The sequence below is a fragment of the Ambystoma mexicanum genome, chromosome 6q, assembly GCF_040938575.1.
Source record: "Ambystoma mexicanum isolate Mex_15411 chromosome 6q, UKY_AmexF1_1, whole genome shotgun sequence".
Classification (NCBI taxonomy): Eukaryota; Metazoa; Chordata; class Amphibia; order Caudata; family Ambystomatidae; genus Ambystoma; species Ambystoma mexicanum.
The window spans coordinates 1,119,391,701-1,119,412,107 of record NC_090937.1 but is presented as its reverse complement, the minus strand read 5'-3'; the positions used below and the strand labels follow the sequence as shown (position 1 = coordinate 1,119,412,107).

The 20,407-nt window shown below is 45.8% G+C and overlaps 1 protein-coding gene across 3 annotated transcripts in view; it reads right to left on the bottom strand.

Annotated features, from left to right (window-relative positions):
* NFXL1 (nuclear transcription factor, X-box binding like 1) overlaps nt 1-20,407 on the bottom strand; it is a 1,058,117-nt gene that overhangs the window by 841,421 nt on the left and 196,289 nt on the right. For all 3 annotated transcript variants that reach the window (XR_011282282.1, XM_069631709.1, XM_069631710.1), the window contains exon 8: nt 9,310-9,410. Coding sequence is in view for 2 of the 3 variants with exons in the window: in XM_069631709.1 (XP_069487810.1) it covers nt 9,310-9,410 (101 nt within the window). In the remaining variant the exon portion in view is untranslated. The remainder of the gene's footprint in view (nt 1-9,309; nt 9,411-20,407) is intronic.

Genomic DNA, 20,407 nt, shown 5'->3' with positions numbered 1-20,407 from the left:
AGGTAAGCCTTTGTCTTTCAGATGCCGGAATGCAGCGCGAGGCGTTGGTGACAGCCGATGGACCAGGTAAGAGATGCGCTGCCACTGAAGACCGTAGTGCTAACCTGTTCTTTCTTTGTCTTTACAGGTGCTGCTGAAGACTGGATTCCAGGATGATAAGCCTTTGTTCCTTTAGGCCCAGGATCAGAAGCTGAAGACACGATGAGCGTTCTGCTGCAGAGAATGCAGAATAACGCAAAGCAAGATTCATCCATCGGGTGTGGTTTAAATAGCCTCCTGTAGTGCTTAGGTGTCTCCTTCCACAGCCTCGCCTAGGTAAGAAAAGAGTTCCTGCTTTCCAGAAGAGTTCCAGTGTTCTGAACCTAGGGAGTGGCTCCTGCCCCACCCAACAGGAAAAGTAGTCCCAAACAGAAGAGGATCAGGGGCTCAACTGGCAGGTAAGTAAGCAGCATGGTCTGCTGCAGGTAAGTCCACCCAAGCATTATGAGCCCGGCGCTGTCAGCGCTGGGACTGGGCATCTTTATGAGCCTGGTGCCACTGGCGCCAGGACAGGGTCCAAAAGGTCCCAATTGGGACTGGCTGGCACTCGGAACCGGGGTTATGGGTCTGCTTCCAAGGGAGTTGGGCAAGTCCTGATCTTTTGGAAGCAGAGATCATGACAGTATCCTTGTGACAGGGTTGGTTTATTGAGTGATTCTTAAATTGAATAACACTGTATGGCCTGACCAATGAGGTCTAGTACCCTTGAAGTACTTATTGTAATCGAAAAGTAATTTACCAGCCCCCCCCAAAAAAACAGCAGATTGCTATTCTGAATGTAGAACTATTAGGGTTGACTCGCATAGACTGCTTATTGTAATCTAAACAAGGTAATGCTTTGGTTTGCATACCATAAGTATTGAGTTGGTTTTTATAATTGTGTTTATATGATATGTTATAGTACTTACTTCCCCAAGATGTATCTTGGCCTACTTGTATTTAAAGAAACCATTTATCTTTTCCAATAAATAGTGTTTCAGTGTTTCTTTGTACCTTATGCATGCTACAATTTCTTTGTACCAAGATACAGATCTCCTGACTGCTCTGTCTAGGCTACCAAATGTTCTCAGGTGGTACAGCCTTATGCTAATAGTGGAGTGTTGTACTGCCTCAGATATGGTTTTATGAAGCCCTTAGTTGGACATTAGAAACACTGTCCTAACATCTGTTTAGAAATGTTCCTCTGTTGTCACAGGGTTACGGGTATTACCCACCTGTGGTTTAATGTTTGAGGCAACAAATGGGCAGCTTTTGCCACCATGTGCGCTCCATAAATAAAATCAAAAAGGTACATAAGGCTTTAGGCATGGTGCTGTATTTTGCAGCAAGAAAGAAACCAGCTGGCACCCACCAATACTTTCACACTATCTGTACATCATATACCAGGAGAAAAACAACAGATTAGCTATACAGAGATGTTATGGCAGAAAGACTATATAGCATGACTTAATTTCAACAGCTCGTACCCTTGTCGATAACAAACTTCATGTAAACAATATATTTCGCCATGCACATTTCCCCAGCCTTAAATGCGAAACAAGACTAACAGGCAATTCTTAAGCGTCAATAGGCTCGCCTACTGGCAGCTGTGGTCGAACAATCATGGTCAACTGCTAGGAGGTGATGAGGTAGGCAAGAATACAGAATAACAGTGGGATTTAAAAAAAAAAAGCAAGGCCCACAAATAGGTGTCTATAATGTTCGGTTTTAAAAGTTTTAAAAGTCTCTAGTCAATTTCCTAGGATTATGTTAGGGTCAAATACAAATTCAAAGGTCAACCTGGCCCTTAGGGTAGCAAGGTTGATAGACCAGAGCCTGGGGGTACGGCTGGACTTTTATTGGCTCCACTGGGATTATAGCCTTTCATCGAAACCGTGGGCTAGGCATACCTTCTGCTAAACGGAAGAGTGGGGTCTGGCCTTGCTGCTGCCCATCATCAGTTTTAAGTACGGGGCTCAATGCCAAAATGGTGCGAATATTAAAGATACAAAGTTCAAAGTGAAGTAAACCAGGTATGGAAAATAAAAAATATATAAGCTTCATGCCAAGGTGGCACGTTGGGCGCTTTGCCTCACGTTGGTCCAGTTGCCCGGTTTAACTGTAGATCTTAGTTTTTTTCTGGCGCTCTAATATTGTCACATAGGTGTTTAAAGGGTTTTGGGTAGTCTGACTGCATGTTCCAGTTTGTGCAGCCTGTTAATACTGCCTACCTATTCTACTTGGGTATCCTTCCTTATTTTTGTAGAGGTTTGAGGAATGTTGTAATCACACCTTCTGTCAGTGATACTTAGCTCGTTTGTCTCCTTACATGCTGTTAGGGAGATGTATCCGTTGTATGCTTAAGCCCCTCTCCTAGAGAGACGGCTGGCACTTTTCGCTGGGCTTTTGTTCTCTAGTTCTCCTGATTAAAGGGAGACTTTCCCCACCCCCCTCATTCTTTTCTGCTGTTATCATGGAAACCCTGTTTTGTATGTTTTACTTTATGGAGTCTTGCTTTCCTCGATACCTTTTAAAGGCATCTGTGTTTCTCTTTTGCAGCACACAACACCGTATGTGCAGTGTTGCTGGGAGCCCCGTGGGCTCTCCTTTTTATATTCTTTTATTTTCCTTTAACACTACTGTTCTCCAGAATACAGGGATACTTTTTATCCTTCTTAGCTTTTAATTTTGAGAGATCAGCATGCATCACCCTATGTGGAGTGCTGAGGGGTTACCCAGTATCCCCTTTCTCTCTGCTCCTGTAACCTTTTAGTTACAGTAACAACCCTATAGTTATGGCTGGTGGCAGTGGACATGTTCTACCAACTTTTGTGCAATTATCCATCGCAGACTGTATTCACAGCTGCAGTTATGCACAGGAGGGTCACCTATGTTCCAACATGGTGGCTCCTTCCTTTTTTCGCCATTTCTTGCGTGGTTGTTCATTCTTGGCCCTTCTGCTATCCTGGGAGGAGGAGGTCCTGATCCGAGTTTTGTCTTCGGCAGGAACCCTTTGTGCAGCCTGCCGAAGCTCCAGTGTGTCTGCGAGGACAGGAAGCATGGGAGGATCCAGAAGCTCTGCTATCCTTTCTCTGCTGATGTTGCCGAAAGGAACCAGTTCACAGTGGGGGGCTGGCTGTCCTGATTGGAGGACCCGATCCAGTGCGTAGGACCAGAGAATCAAGGCAGATTGACCGGGCGGTAATCGTTCACTGTTGGAGCTTGTAAAAAAGGTGCCAAAACCACAGACCGACGAGGGAGTACGAAGAATTCATTGCTGTGTGCACTTTCCCTTGACTGCTGCTGCGACATCCCTTCCAGAGTCCCTCCTTTCGTCACCAAAACCAAGGAACAGCAGACTGGGTCCACCGCTGCTGCACAGGAAAGAATCCAGCTGCATCTTCTTCAATCCTCCTGAGGTACTGTGGGGCTCAAGGTAGTACTTACCTGAAGTCAAATTATCGCTTAGGTGTTACTGGAGTGTTGTATCCGGCGTTCACCCATACCCATTGCCCAGGCCTAATGCTTGTGTACCTACAGGGAGTCATTTCCAAGGTCACTGATAAAGTTTTTATTCCACCAAAGCATCCTACCTGAAAGCAATTGAAGTATTCTGTGGAACTTTCCCTTTTCTGCTGCTGCACGTGACTTTGCACCCCTCCTCAACTGACTCTGAAGAACTCTAACTAGTTAGGGAAGGACTTCTCAAATATTGCAATTACTCTGTTAGGGAGAATTCTCAGAAATGTGCTAATTCCCTCCACATTAGAGACCCCCAGCAACTTTGTTGAATTTGAGGACTTGATTTTTTGAACCTGGAGAGAGTGTGACCCTTTTTCCCCAACTCCCTCATGTAGTTTAATGTGAATTTAACCTCTGTGTTTCTTTTGGTTATGGAGTCTGACAAACTCCATAGGCATACTCTTTTACATTGTGTCACACAGCACCTTCAGTGCAGTGGCACAGGGGAGTCTTTCAGATTCCCCCAAGGTTTAAATACCTTTCTCTGGGACAAACTACCGTTTCCCAGAGCAGTAAAGTGAAATTGACTTTACTTACCATTGTAACTTTCTAGACCCAGCACAAAATATCTTACAATAGAGTGCTGGAGGTGTTATTTAGTATCCCCTCTGTCTAGATCCTCATGTAACATTTTTATGTTACCCTTTCCTCACTGAATGGCTGGTGGCAGTGGTTTCATTTGAACTACCAGGGTTTGCATTTACCGTGGGCTGCGTTCGCAGCTCAGGTAAAGCAACCGCGGGAGCCATCTTTTACAAAATGGCGCAGGCGCCATCTTTGACAGAATGGCCCTGGTCGTCTTTTTTCGCCACGTCTTTGTGGAAAGGACCTTCTAAAGAATTTCTCTGCGTGCCAAACCAGGTTGGGTCTCTTTGTTCATTTCGCCTTTGGCAGGATTCAGACGTGAAGCCCGCCTCTGGCTCCAGAGTGTCTGGGGTAGGCAGCAAGTGAGGGAGGTGCCCGAAACTCCCTGTGCTTAGTCTACTAGGAGGCACAAATGCACTCTGTGGTGATTGGCTGGCTGACTGTCTGGCAAGAACAGTCACCCTGCTGGGTGAGTGACAGCTAGGCTGGAATGAATGGGAGAGAACTGAATAAAAGGCAAGTCTTTTGGCTTGGAAGGCAGAGTCGACCATTGGATGAAGGAACCGAAGAAGAGCTTGAAGAGGACGCCTACTGCAACTCCTGGACCGTTGGTTTGCCCGGTGAAGCCCTGCTGCAGTGCCGAAACGCCAGTTTCGCATCGACAGAGAAGCCCCTGCAAGGATGACTTCTCCCTTTGAGTTGGTGGGACCAATCAACTCCAAAGTAAGCCACCTGGACATCCATCTCGGAGCTGGTTGAATTTCTGCAGAGTTGCTGCTGGAAACTATAGCCAGGGAGAGGAACACCAGATTGTGTGCGTTACCTTTAAGCTGGCCTAGAGCTTTTGGAAGATCCGGACTACCAAAAAGCAGGACTGACCAAGCCTGAGCCCCCTCAACAGAGTGCAGGACCCCAGAAGCAAAGAAAGTCCACCTCAACAGCCAGGAACCGCGTTGTTGCTATTTGCAGTAGACGCGAGGAGCTGAAACGCGAAAACAGCCACTGCAAGTGAAGTTTGCCAGTTGCAAGTTTTGACCGTCCCAGTGCATTGCAGGAGTCCCCCAACGTCCTCCCCACGGCTGAGGCCCAAAAACAGTGATCTGCAGATCTGCACAGGAACAGAAGTCATCAGCTTCATCTTTTCTTTATTGCTGAGGTACTGTAAAACAAGTCTAAGAACTTACCTCTTACTGTAGAAGTGCTTGTAACTTCCACAACTCACAAGTCTAATCAGTTTATGGCCCTACATTTGATTCTTCTTTTCATCAAAGACTCCTAAGAACTTGTGCAAAGACATTTCAATTTACTCACCAGAAGTGCTTCATCCTATACAAGACTTTTGCCTATTGACTTTGGCTTAGCCTATTGAATTGTGCGGCTCTTCTAAGAGGATCTAAAAGTGTTTGCCCTGCTTAAGAATGTTTGTGATCTCTTGTGTTCTAATAACCTTTGCCTTTTACCAACTTTGAAGAGTGTTCTGAATGCCAACAGTAATATATTAATGTCCCCAGCACCCTTGTTATTGAAGTCACCTGTGGGTGTAGGTTGTGTCTGTGGGTCATCCCAAAAGGGTCTTTACTGATTTAGAAATTCAGAGTGTACATTATTGAAGTGTATTTGCTCCCTTCTGAAGAAGGCTTTATAACTGACTGATATATTAACTGTTTATGCAAGAAACCTTGAGTTTAAGAGTGTATTTGAATACCTGCAACTGTGAATCTTTGTGTAACTCCACTACTGCTCACATTTCCCCTCTTGAGATAAGCCTGGCTGCTCAACATGCTACCAAAACTGTGTAGTACAAGCTTATACCAAAGGTTGGGTTGCCTATACCTGTAGTCAGAGTTGTTTGTAGTGTTCCCAGAGGGTACTGCATTCAAGCTTTGCCTAACACCTGTCAGTTTACTTTAAAATACTCCTCCTCTATCCTGTCCCTTTACCTCCTGACCTTCTTGCTCACTAGCCCAAGGCTCACAACCTTGGGGGTTATCTTTGGTAGGGAACTCAAACTGCAAGAATTCATCACTACTACTGCTGCTCATATTAACCTTCAGAACATTTGGAAAATGTGTCCATTCCAACTGGCCACTCTACGAAAACTATCTCCACTATTAGGAAAGATTTTCCTTTTGCCTTCTTCCCTCTATGGACATCTATGGAACCCACCTCAAAGATTTGTTTGCAGTTGTTTTGAACCCGACTTGACTTCTGAAGGTACATAAAGCCTTTTTGTTTTACTTACCTTCCTTACCTCATCTTTTTCAGCAGGGGCACTGATCAGTCCCTATGGATATCAGTGCAGGGGTGCTCTGTCTCCCATTAGGAGATTCATGGTTTGTTTTATACTGGCCTCATCACCTTACAATGAAGTGTGGTAGGGATACCTTGTATCATTTCTCTTTGGTTTTTAGTAACTTTATGGTTACTTGCATGATGTGTCCATGTCAGGTGGGGGGTCAGTGGATATTAATCTATGTTTTTTACTTTCTTGCATTCAATTTTGCATTTGACCACATAATGGCTTTTACACTACCATGTACTATAAAATAGCCATACCATGAGATTTCTCGACTGCTCGAGGATCCTGCACTTGGAACACTTTGAATGTGTTCAGGGACAACCCTGTGCACTGATCAGCTCCTGCCTGGACTACCTTGCTGCTTACTAGTTCGGACATGGCACTCTGTAGACACTCAACCTGTGAAACAGGCCACCCCCTTCAGTAACATCTCTCCAGCATGAAGAGGGGACTTGCAGATTAGAGTCGTCTTCCATCGTTTGATCACAGTGGCCATTGCGGTCTCCCACCTGCATTGCATCCCGAGGATCCTCCAAGTTCGTCGGCAAAGTGGTGGTCCTTTCTTCTTTGTGCCAGGGTGTTCCAGATGTCTAGTGTCACAGCGTGGAACTGCCTAATTCCCGAAGCCAAAAGTGACCTCTGCACCAGTGAGCCTTGGCCTCCCCTGATGGAACCAAGGCACGAAGTAAGTGGGCCCAGAAAATTCAGGAACAGCAGAAGTGGTCCCGTAGAAATTTGAGTACAGTTAACATAACTGTTTCTACCTCGCTGCCCCACCTCCATAGGGTTTAATAGGCGCGAAGACCTAACCCTACCTCTGCCTTGCCGGACGATGAATGGTGTACTTCTGGTCAAGCATCCCCATTGGTCATCCTCTGGTGGTGGAATTGGGTGGGCCTCCTAAGAGCCTTCTTTATTTCCTTTGTTTGCACTACTTAAGACCCCTACAGCTGCCTGTTGGCTTTGCCAATACTTGGTAAGTGAACCTAAGAGACACTCCTGCAAAGGGGTTCAGTTGAGACTTGTGATTTTAAGAGCACTAGAACCCATCTCTTTTAGCAAGGGAAGGACTTTTAAAGTATAGGGCCTTTTTTTTTTTTTTTAGAATGCAGTGAATTGTGTTTTAACCAAATTATTTTACCCGTTTTCAAATTGGTTTATTACTTAACATTGTCTTTTCTTCACTTGCTTAACTTTATTATTGCAATAGAATTCTGAGCTTGCTGTGTTTAAAGTGTTGGTGCTCTGTAACTGGAGCACCCTAAGGTGAATGTGTTAAAGTTAATAGTGTACGTTTAGTGATTTGCATACCTGTGATGTTTGATTGAAAAGAGTTCCTCAAGGCCTAAATAAATAGAATTATATTTGTAGAGACTAACTTGTATTCACCACCCTCGCACTCTCCTAAATCCAAGCCTTAATGCTCAGTCACTACCTTGATTGAGTTTGGCTGGGCATTAGTGTATTTTCCAGTTTACCAGAATAGGGTGGCATTTTAGGATCTGTCCACAGTGCAGATTCTGAAAATCCATCTTAACATTCACCCTTGTGCTCCACAAATGAGACTACTGCTTGGGTCTACTCTTTGAACTTCCTCTGTATGCCATCCTCTCGTTAGACAAAGTTCTAAACATATCTACCTGTAACACGCTACAACCTATCCACATTCTGCTCCACTCCTCCCTTAGATACCATGCTAGATAGCTCTCCATGCACAACCACTCACCTTTACAACGCAACCTTTATAACGCAAGCTCTTTGACTGCTTATTTTTACCATTTGCCACCCCCAAAGTTTGTTTTGGTTAAAGGATGGCTGCTTTATGTCCTGTAGCACTGTATCATGATACTTGACTGTTTTGCGGACCATCATATTGTTTCTTCTTGTTGGTTTCTTTTCTCTCGCTTTTGTATCCTGCCGTTACAGTTGTTTTGCCATCTTTACTTAAATTGCACCAATTCATTTTGTAAAGCACGTAGGCGCTATAGAAGAAAAATAAAGTACACATACAAGTTCCTTCACTTAGTCAATCAGCCAGGTACTAAGGAACAAGACCATTAACAGCTTTGTATATTGTCTGTCTACTCATCCTCTGCACTCAACTGCACCATTAGATGCCCCTCTTGTGCCTCCACTCGCTTCTGCTCTCTCACTACTCACCACACTACATTGGAACCCACTGCCCATGACAATCAAAGCCAGCATGACTGTGGATCTCTTCAAAGCTCAGCTTAAACATCTTCTCCTAGGCAACGTGGAACTCCCTGCACTCCATGAACCCCTCCTGAACAAGTCCTTCCAGTGCTGTGTAATAATGTACATTTGTACAGCATTCTTCTTCAGTTTGCAGCAAATGTCCTCCCAGGTTAATTGTTTTTGTTTTATTTAGTCCTTGGCCGATGTCCACTTTGTAGACACCCAGAAACCTGTTCACGGCTTGTTCTCATCTTTGTGCTATTGTGCTAGGGGAAGGCTTCCGCCATCAGTACATTTGTTATTGTAAGTCATTGCTTATAGAAACTGTCATCCCTTTTTTTCAAATAAAAACAAACAAATATGATGATCTGGTTGTGGTCCTAGATGTGGGTCTTTGTGCTTACGATGAACACCTCATTGTTTGTGTGTATATTGGTATGGGTAAAGTCTACACACTGCTAGCTAAACACTAGTAGGTGTGTGAATTGTCCCAATGAGAACATTAAGTCACACAATACCGAATATAAATACTTTAGATTCTCATACTCACCAAAGGTTACAACATTTAAAAATGCTGATTCCACGGGTGAGATGAAAAACTGTTCACGGTTTACATACATAAAAAAAATACAATATGCAGACTCTCACCACTTCAGAAAAAACAGTGACATCATAATCCCTACACATACCTGGTCACACTGCCACAGTGGACTTGCACACAATCTTTCAGCAATGTGTCTGCCACAAAGACACCTCTGCTTGCTGACGCGCGGGCAGGGCTGACAATCTCCTAAAACAGTTGACATATTACTTTATTATGCTGGTTTGTTCATAAAGAATTGCAACAGAAAAGCAAATCCAACAATACTTTTCAGATAGGTGCCCTGCAAACCAGAAACAAAAAGGCCCCTCAACTATATTTGGTAACAATCTGTGGGAAACTCATGCCAGCATATAATTAAAATTACAATGCCACTACACGGTTCCAAAAAGGATCACATATAAATATTAAGTCCATTTTTACTTTTAAGTATTTGAAAGCAATTTGCACATCATACCAGTTTACATTCCACCTGTTCAGCACGTCATTGCCAGCTTTCAGCAACCCTGCTTAGCAAATTATTACCAGTTCACATTGTGCCCAGTTATGAAATTGCCTTATTACCACTTTGAAATGTCAGAGTGCTCAGAGCTCACAGTCATGATAAGTCATTGTACAGTCATGTCATTTTAGGATGCCATCTATGGAGGGGGCACCTACTTGGATATATTTTTTGGTGGGTTCTGCAAGCTAGAATACTTTTTTAAAACGCACTTGCTCCACGTGATCTGTGGCTAAAATACAGTGTCAGTGGTTACACCGGAGCTGACTTTTTGCTCAGGGAATACCTATGACTGGCATATATGACAAATGTTACTTTGCCAGTCTTTCTGCTACGTATAAGCCTTTAGAATTTCCTCACATGGTATGCATATTCTGCCATCTAGGAGTACATTTGTAAAATTAAAAGTTCTTTACTTCTGGAAAAAGTAGGCATCGCCGGGGCGTTCACATCATATCTGTTAGGGGAGTAAAATCATCATAAGGAAAGTCAGGGTTCCAACCAAAATGTAGACCCAGCTCTCAATACAGACTGCGATAGCAGAAGATGTACTGATACAAATTTGAGGTTCAAGACCAGTGGCAGCTGGTGAATTGGTTTTAACTAGATGTAAGTAAATATTTCCCACAAATTTGCCAGAGCAATCGAGCATAGTGGGGAAACCCGAGCCATGCAAGTTGAATTCGGAGGAGTGCGCCCCTCTCGAACACTCCTCATAGCACTTTCTGAATAATGTTGAATTTTACAGCACACATTAAGTTAGAAATTGGGCAAAAAGACAGATGGTTTGCAATTCGTTTTGTAGGGCAACTCAAGAAAAATAAAACAGTAGATGCAAGTTACCAACAGTGCACAGGAGCATTTTCCCACCACATTTTCAGGATAACTTTTGCCCACAATGTATGCCAGTATGAAAACATTTTCACACTGACTGTGCCCATACATTTCCATGCCGGCTGCACCCATATATGTCAGTATTCCCATATAAGAAAATACTCATGTATGCAGTAGTCCCATATAAGAAAAGCACCAAAATGCTAATCCAGCTACATAATAGCACACCATGTTTCGTAAAGGTGAAGTAGTAAGGCTCAGACACAGTGGTGGCATGATTTGGGGTATGACATGCATTACTTACCGTAAAAGCATTTCTGATGATTCTATCTGCTTAGATTCACATGCTGTGCATATGGTCTGACATCCAGTGGTAACCGCAGAGTATTGCATCTTGTCTTTCGGGGACCGAAAGGGGACGTCGGCATAGGCGTGTCTGAAACGATATCCCTATCGTGACGTGTGTAGTACCCAAAATCCCGCACGCGCCGAGGTCCCTCCGATTGTATTTTTTCTGCCATGAGGGAGCCCAAGGCTATAGTGAGTGAGTACATGAAGAGAGAAAGTAGTAAGAAGTCTATGTTCCTTCCACCCCGAGCGGGGAGGCAGGGAGGGCGCATGTGAATCTAAGCAGATACAATCATCAGAAATGCTTTCACGGTAAGTAATGCATGTCTTCTGATGCTTGTTAATCTGCTTAGAATCACATGCTGTGCATAGACTAGCGAGCAGTACCCGGAGTTGGAGGTGGGTTGTGAGAAGGAACAGTAGAAAAAAGATGTCTTAGTACTGCTTGTCCCACCCGAGAATCAGACCTAGAATGAGTGTCTAGGCAATAGTGTTTTGTAAAGGTGTGTACAGAACTCCAGGTTGCCGCTTTGCAAATGGACTATAGGGGAACATTTGCAATGAATGCTATGGATGCCCAGTGCATCGAGTAGAATGTGCTCTAGGCTTGAAGGGCAGTTCTCTCTTTGCAAGAGTGTAACATAGTGTGATGCATTTGACAATCCACCTTGATATTGCTGATTTAGAGACAGAGTCCCCTTCTCTACCAGCTGCCACTGAAACAAAGAATTAATTAGTTTTCCTCAGTGGTTTAGTTCTATCCATGTAGAACATGACTGCCCTGCGCACATCTAGTGTGTGAAAGCTTCTTTCGGCCATGTTAGTAGGTCTCTGGAAGAACGTGGGTAGTTCAGTTGACTGGTTCACATGGAACTTCGAAATAAATTTCGGCGCAAATCTGGGATGGGTGTGCAGAACTACCTTATCTTTGTGGACTGTAACAAAGGGGTCCAAAACCGAGAGGGCCTGTAGTTCGCTAACTCTTCTGATAGAAGTGATATCTACCAGAAAGGCTGTCTTGTAGGTCAGGTCTTTCAGACTAGCTTTATGCATAGGCTCAAAAGGGGGTCCCATGAGCCTAGTTAAAACCACATTTAGGTCCCACCCAGGGGCTGGGTGAGTAATGGGGGATAAATTCTTTTAACCCCTTCCATAAAGGCTTTAATCACAGGTATTTTCCACCATGACACCTTCTGCTGTGACGTGGTGTAGGCTGACAACACCGCTAGGTGAACCTTTAAGGAATTGAAGATTAACCGAGAGTCCAACAGATGGGTTAGATATAACACAATGTGTGAAGGCGAGCAATCGGGGGGATTGACGCCTTTGGAACTGCACCAGATGACAAAACGTTTCCATTTGCTGGCATAGCAATAACGTTTGTTAGGCTTTCTTGCCTCCCTCAGTATGTCCATGCATCTTTAAAGGGAGTTGTACGGGCAGGGCAGCTTGACTGGTGGGGAGAGGGACACTTCCATCAGGTGCACAAACCAAGGTTGGCGGGCCCACATGGGAGCCACCAGAATCATGGTGACTGGTTCCTGGTGCATCTTGTGTACTATCTTGTTCAGAAGGGGAGACGGGGGGAAAAGCGTAGACAAATTTTCCCGACCAAGTTATCCAGAGACCGTTCCCCTTGGATCGGTTCTGGGGGTACCTGGAGGCGTACTCTTGTCATTGGGCATTCTCCTGAGTAGCGAACAGGTCGATCTCTGGAAACCCCCATTCTGCGAAGACGTTGGATACAATGTCTTCATGCAGTCGCCATTCGTACTCTTCTGGCAGAGGAAAATCTCTGCTGAGTACATCTGCCAGCAGATTGAGTTCCCCTGGAACATGTTGGGATATCTGGAACATCTTGTGTTTGAGAGCCCATATCCAGATGTTTTGGGACAGCTTGGATAGCCCTGGAGAGTGAGTGTCCCCCTGGTTGTTCAGGTAATACATTGCTGTTGTGCTGTCGGTTAGGACCAGCACTGTCTTTCCTTGCAGTTGCTCCTGAAAGGCTTTCAATGCTTTGAACACTGCTAGTAGCTGTAACGCTCACCTGATTCCCGTAGAGGCGCCGGTCTTGACTGGGCGTATACCGTATCTTCAAAGGTGATGTGTAACACACGGCTGGCTCTTTGGGCTGGACCTCTGTGCACTGTATGTCTGACTGGAAGGGTAAGATGTCTGCAGATAGAAAATATGGGATTAAGGAACTGGGTTATTGAATGTCTCTCTCTTCTTCCCTTTCTCTTCTCCTGTAGAACCCAAAAGGTTAACGCTCTCACCTTAGGTAAGTGAACGCTGTGCTCTCCATCTGCCTCGGGGCAGGGTGCTGTAACCAGTTTCTTCACTGGATAAGGGGAGCAGGCCTCTTGACTTCAGAGGACTGCTGTCCGTCGTTTACTGCACGAACGGTAAGTTTCGAGTAATTCTAATGTCTTTAAAGTCTTTAGTAATGATGTCTCTTGTTTTGCAGGGTTCCGGCGATGGCGGATGACGGGCTGAAGTGAGTTGAAGATGGAGCCCGTGTGATGAATAGAAGCGCCTGGAAGCACGTAAGTAAGCGCTAGTTGCCTGCTTCACGATGCGCTCTAACTGTCTTTTTATTTTGCAGGTACAAGTTCGGAGCGGCTGCAGGGTGCCGGAATACCCACTGGGTTAGATGTGGAAAGGAGTAATGGCACGTGAGTATTAAAGTTCCCCAATGTCTTTAAACGCACCTTGTTTTGTCTTTCAGATGCGGGATGCAGCGCCGAAGGCCTCCGGAGCATGCGAAGAGTTGGTAAGCTTTTGTCTTTCAGATGCCGGAATGCAGTGTGAAGACCTCCGGAGCGCACGAAGAGTAGGTAAGCCTTTGTCTTTCAGATGCCGGAATGCAGCGCGAGGCGTTGGTGACAGCCGATGGACCAGGTAAGTGAAGAGCTGTCACTGAAGACCGTAATGCTAACCTGTTCTTTCTTGTCTTTATAGGTGTTGCTGAAGACTGGATTCAGGATGGTAAGCCTTTTTCCTTAGGCCCAGGATCAGATGCAGAAGACACGATGAGCGTTCTGCTGCAGAGGATGCAGAATAACGCAAAGCAAGATTCATCCATCGGGTGTGGTTTAAATAGCCTCCTGTAGTGCTTAGGTGTCTCCTTCCACAGCCACGCCTAGGTAAGAAAAGAGTTCCTGCTTTCCAGAAGAGTTCCAGTGTTCTGAATCTAGGGAGTGGCTCCTGCCCCACCCAACAGGAAAAGTAGTTCCAAACAGAAGAGGATCAGAGGCTCAACTGGCAGGCAAGTAAGCAGCATGGTCTGCTGCAGGTAAGTCCACCCAAGAATTATGAGCCCGCGCGTCCAGCGCTGGGACTGGGCATATTTATGAGCCTGGTGCCACTGACGCCAGGACTGGGTCCAAAAGGTCCCAATTGGGACTGGTTGGCACTCGGAACCTGGGTTATGGATCTGCTTCCAAGGGAGTTGGGAAAACCCTGACCTTTTGGAAGCAGAGATCATGACAGTACCCCCCCTCAAGGCCCCTCCCAAACCGGGCTTCTCCGGGGGTTTTGGCTTGTCAGGAAATGTTCGGTGAAATCTTTTGATTAGGCGAGGAGCGTGGACATATTCAGCAGGTTCCCAGGATCTCTCTTGGGGGCCGTAGCCTTTCCAGTCAATTAGGTAAAATAGTTTAGATTTGGAGATCTTGGAGTCCAGAATGCTTTTGACTTCAAACTCGAGTTCTCCATCAACTAGGATAGGTTTTGGAGATTTAGTTAGTCGGGTTTGAGGTTGCACGGGTTTTAATAGAGAGACGTGGAAGACCGGATGTATCTTCATGTGCGGGGGCAAGACCAACTTGACCGCTACTGGGTTTACTATGGTAGTGATGGAATACGGACCAAGGTATCTTGGGTTGAATGTGCGTGGCCCTTTTAGAGGTAGATATTTGGTGGATAACCAGACTTGATCCCCTACTTGATATTGAGGGGCTTCCTTCCGATGTTGATCTGCTCCTTTCTTGTATTGTTCTTTAGCCCTTTGAAGGTGAGAAACAGCTTCCTTAAAGGCTTGGGTGATTGTAGAATGCAGGTAGTCTACTGCTGGTGTTTCAAGATCTTGGAGGGGATCCAACTCCGAGGTTCGAGGGTGATTGCCGTACAAAAGAAAAAACGGGGTTTTCCCAGTTCCCGAATGGACAGAGTTATTGTAGGCATATTCGGCTATCCAAAGGATGTCTTTCCAAGTTTTTTCAGTTTGTTGCAGCATGCAGCGTAAATACTGTTCCAGAGTTTGATTGGTCCTCTCGGTTTGTCCGTCGGTCTGAGGGTTGTGACTGGTCGATAGTCTCACATCAATTTGAGCCGACCGACAGCAACTTCGCCAAAAATGAGAAATAAATTGACTACCTCAATCCGAAATTAGAACCGAAGGAAAACCGTGCAGTCGGACGATGTTTTCGAGAAATTCTCGGGCCAGAGTTGCTGCTGTTGGCAAGCCTTTGAGCGGAATGAAATGCGCCATCTTGGAGAATAAGTCCACGATTACTAGAATCGTATTGTATCCGGAGCATGGAGGTAGATCGGTGATGAAGTCCATAGAAAGCGTATGCCAAGGGCGAGGTGGGATGTCAATAGGGCGTAAGAGGCCTGCTGGTCTCTCCTTTTGACTCTTGTTTTGGGCGCATACTCCACAGGACATTATAAAGTCTCTGATATCTTTTTTCCAAGACGGCCACCAGAAGTAGCGCTTGATCTTTTCTGAGGTCTTGGCCATACCGGGATGTCCTTCCATTAAAGAATCGTGATAACAAGAGATTACTTTTTTCTGTAAATCTGTGCTGGGTAGGTATAATCGTTCTTGGAAATACAATAAGTTGTCCTTTACTGCAAAGTCCTTTCCCTGCAGATGCCAATTCTGTATGTCTGCTGGAGTTACAAGTTGCCTGGCTTTATCCTTAACTTCTTCTATGGATTCTGTGGCGATTACACCCAGAATTCTTTGTTCGGGAATGATTGGTACAGGTTTAGGGTTGATCAAGTGTTCTTCCACTCCCATCCGAGAAAGGGCATCAGCTTTACCGTTCTTTGTACCAGGTCGATAGGTAATTATGAAGTCAAACTCGGCAAAGAATAATGCCCAACCGAGTTGTCTAGAGGATTGGGCTTTTGCGGTTTTCAAATATTGCAGGTTTCGGTGATCCGTAATCACAGTAACGGTGTGTCGGGCCCCCAGCAGATAATGCCGCCAAGCCTTAAAGGCAGACTTGATAGCCAGAAGTTCCTTGTCAGTAATCGTGTAATTGATTTCAGGAGGCGAGAATTTGCGGGACCAAAATGCCACGGGATGCAACTGATTGGTTAGCGGGTCCTTTTGTGATAGAACTGCCCCCATGGCAAGGCTTGAAGCATCAGTTTCCACGATGTAGGGGAGTTCGGGGCGAGGGTGTTTTAAGATTGGTGCAGAGATAAATTTAGTCTTCAAATCCTGGAAAGCTTGTTCCGCCTCAGTAGACCATTCAAAACGTTTGTTTTTCTTTAACAAGGCAGTGATGGGCTGGACTATTCGAGAGAATTCGGGGATAAACCTGCGGTAAAAGTTAGCGAAGCCTAACATGCTTTGCACACCTTTTACGGAGGATGGTGATGGCCATTTGAGAACTGCATCGACCTTCTTTGAATCCATACGCACTCCGCCAGGTGATAATATGAATCCCAAGAATTCAACTTCAGTCACGTTGAAAACACATTTTTCCAACTTAGCGAAAAGTTTGTGTTGACGCAATCTTTCGAGGACCATTTTCACGTGTTTCCGATGTTCAGATTCCGATGAAGAATAAACGAGGATGTCGTCAATGTAAACAACAACACACACATCTATGAGCTCTCTGAGGACATCGTTCATAAAATATTGAAAGGCGGCCGGGGCATTGCAAAGTCCGAAGGGCATGATCTGATATTCAAATAGCCCATACTTGGTGCGGAAGGCCGTCTTCCATTCATCACCCTTTTTTACTCGTACCAAGTGGTAAGCTCCTCTAAGATCCAGCTTTGTATATATGCATGCTTTTCTGACTTGGTCCAGGAGTTCAGGGATCAAAGGTAACGGATATCTATTCTTAACGGTGATCTGGTTCAGGGAGCGATAATCTATACAAGTTCTAAGGTCTCCTTCCTTTTTTGGAACGAAGAACAAAGCTGAAGAAGCAGGGGACTTGGAAGGACGAATAAACCCATTTGCCAGGTATTGATCCAGGTATTGTCGAAGGTGAAGGTTCTCAGGCTCGGTGAGGGCATAAATTCTACTACAAGGAGGAGTAGATCCAGGTATCAGGTCTATCTGGCAGTCATAAGACCTATGAGGAGGTAGAGAGTTAGCCTGATCCTTCCGGAAAACATCTTGGTATTCGGGAGGTAACTGGGGAGTCTCTGAAGAAATTGCTGCCAGTGCAACACCAGGTGGGGGGTGACAAGTAGAGACACATTCTGGAAACTGGACCGTTCTTGCTCGCCAATCGATCAGAGGATTGTGTTTCTCTAACCAAGGTATTACTAGAATAATCTGAAACTGAGGGGCCTTGATCGCATCGAACACGATCTTCTCATGGTGTCCATCTTGACTTACTAGCGTCACCTCTTGAGTGGTATGCGTTACTGGCCCGGAGGCTATCTCCGTACCATCCACCGTAGTAATGACGTCCTTTACAGCCTTGGGACAAAGAGTTAGATTCATCCTCAAAACCATTTCATGATCCACATAATTGCCGATGGCACCGCTGTCGACGTAAGCTTCAATTGCATGTAATCGATCCGGATTATCAGGGCTAATGAGGACCATAGGTATCACGAAATGCGAGGTCACGGAACTGGTTTTCACGCTCGGCAAGAGGACCTCTATTCTTGTCGGGCGAGGTCGTTTCCCTGCTCAGAGTTTGTAACTTTGGTAACTGCAGCTCCTACTGCCTTCTTGGCAGGTTTCACCGGACAGTCTCGAAGAAAGTGCCCTGAGTTTCCGCAATAGAGGCATAATTGCAACTGTTTTCTCCTTTCCCGCTCCTTTTGTGTTAGAGGACCTTTCAGACCCCCTATTTGCATGGGTTCCCCGGAGTCTACTCCTTTGGAAGGAGTTGGCGGTTTGGAAAATACTCGAGCATCAAACTTGGAACGATCGGCCTTCCTGTTCTGCAGTCTGTGATCTATTTGAACGACTAAGTCTATATAGTCCGAACAATCTTGTGGGGGATTCACTACTTGGGCTAACACATCTTTGAGCTCTCCACGTAGACCTCTATAAAACAGCGTAATCCTTTTGTCCTCAGGCCATTGAGTTTCCACTATCAGTCTGTTGAAAGACGCAATATAAGCCAAAAGGTCTTGATTACCTTGTCGCAACGAAAGAAGCTCATTGTCCAAGGCCTGCCCCTGTGAATGTCTTGCGAACAGTTTTTCCATACTGAGCTGAAAAGCTTGAAAATCATGGAGGACCGGATCATCTTGATTTACTAGAGGGATCGACCAGTCTGCCGCATTGCCACTAAGGTACGAAAGCACGAAAGCTACTTTAGCTTGATCAGTTGGAAAGGCTGCTGGCCGGCATAAGATATGCAACCGGCACTGATTGATAAATACTGCAAACCTCTTTGGGTCACCAGAAAATCGTTCGGGCGGAGCCAGAGGTACATTCCCAGGTAGGTTGATCTGCACTGGATTCATAGAGGATGTAGAAGGAAGATTTCCCCCAGATGCGGGTAACGGGGTCTGTCCGGCTTGTGACTGTAGCAATTGTCTAGCGAGATCATCTGTTCGCTCCTTGGAAATAATCAGTTCCCTTCTTAGAGCGTTCGTTTCCTGACGGGCTGCATGCACTTCTGCCCTTAGTTCCCCAAGTAACTGGGCTAGCTGGTCGGTATCCGAGGTTTCCATAGCGCCTGGACGGGAGTTTTGTGGTAGGCTTTGCGTTCTGTAATGCTCACCTGATTCCCGTAGAGGCGCCGGTCTTGACTGGGCGTATACCGTATCTTCAAAGGTGATGTGTAACACACGACTGGCTCTTTGGGCTGGACCTCTGTGCACTGTATGTCTGACTCGAAGGGTAAGATGTCTGCAGATAGAAAATATGGGATTAAGGAACTGGGTTATTGAATGTCTCTCTCTTCTTCCCTTTCTCTTCTCCTGTAGAACCCCAAAGGTTAACGCTCTCACCTTAGGTAAGTGAACGCTGTGCTCTCCATCTGCCTCGGGGCAGGGTGCTGTAACCAGTTTCTTCACTGGATAAGGGGAGCAGGCCTCTTGACTTCAGAGGACTGCTGTCCGTCGTTTACTGCACGAACGGTAAGTTTCGAGTAATTCTAATGTCTTTAAAGTCTTTAGTAATGATGTCTCTTGTTTTGCAGGGTTCCGGCGATGGCGGATGACGGGCTGAAGTGAGTTGAAGATGGAGCCCGTGTGATGAATAGAAGCGCCTGGAAGCACGTAAGTAAGCGCTAGTTGCCTGCTTCACGATGCGCTCTAACTGTCTTTTTATTTTGCAGGTACAAGTTCGGAGCGGCTGCAGGGTGCCGGAATACCCACTGGGTTAGATGTGGAAAGGAGTAATGGCACGTGAGTATTAAAGTTCCCCAATGTCTTTAAACGCACCTTGTTTTGTCTTTCAGATGCGGGATGCAGCGCCGAAGGCCTCCGGAGCATGCGAAGAGTTGGTAAGCTTTTGTCTTTCAGATGCCGGAATGCAGTGTGAAGACCTCCGGAGCGCACGAAGAGTAGGTAAGCCTTTGTCTTTCAGATGCCGGAATGCAGCGCGAGGCGTTGGTGACAGCCGATGGACCAGGTAAGTGAAGAGCTGTCACTGAAGACCGTAATGCTAACCTGTTCTTTGTTGTCTTTATAGGTGTTGCTGAAGACTGGATTCAGGATGGTAAGCCTTTTTTCTTAGGCCCAGGATCAGATGCAGAAGACACGATGAGCGTTCTGCTGCAGAGGATGCAGAATAACGCAAAGCAAGATTCATCCATCGGGTGTGGTTTAAATAGCCTCCTGTAGTGCTTAGGTGTCTCCTTCCACAGCCACGCCTAGGTAAGAAAAGAGTTCCTGCTTTCCAGAAGAGTTCCAGTGTTATGAATCTAGGGAGTGGCTCCTGCCCCACCCAACAGGAAAAGTAGTTCCAAACAGAAGAGGATCAGAGGCTCAACTGGCAGGCAAGTAAGCAGCATGGTCTGCTGCAGGTAAGTCCACCCAAGCATTATGAGCCCGGCGCCTCCAGCGCTGGGACTGGGCATATTTATGAGCCTGGTGCCACTGACGCCAGGACTGGGTCCAAAAGGTCCCAATTGGGACTGGTTGGCACTCGGAACCTGGGTTATGGATCTGCTTCCAAGGGAGTTGGGAAAACCCTGACCTTTTGGAAGCAGAGATCATGACAGTAGCTCCAGTAAGTTTATATGGTTGGACGCTACCTGAGGGGACCACACTCCGTGCGCTGTCTGTTGAAGCAGGTGAGCCCCCCACCCCGTGAGAGATGCGTCTGTCGTGAGTGGCT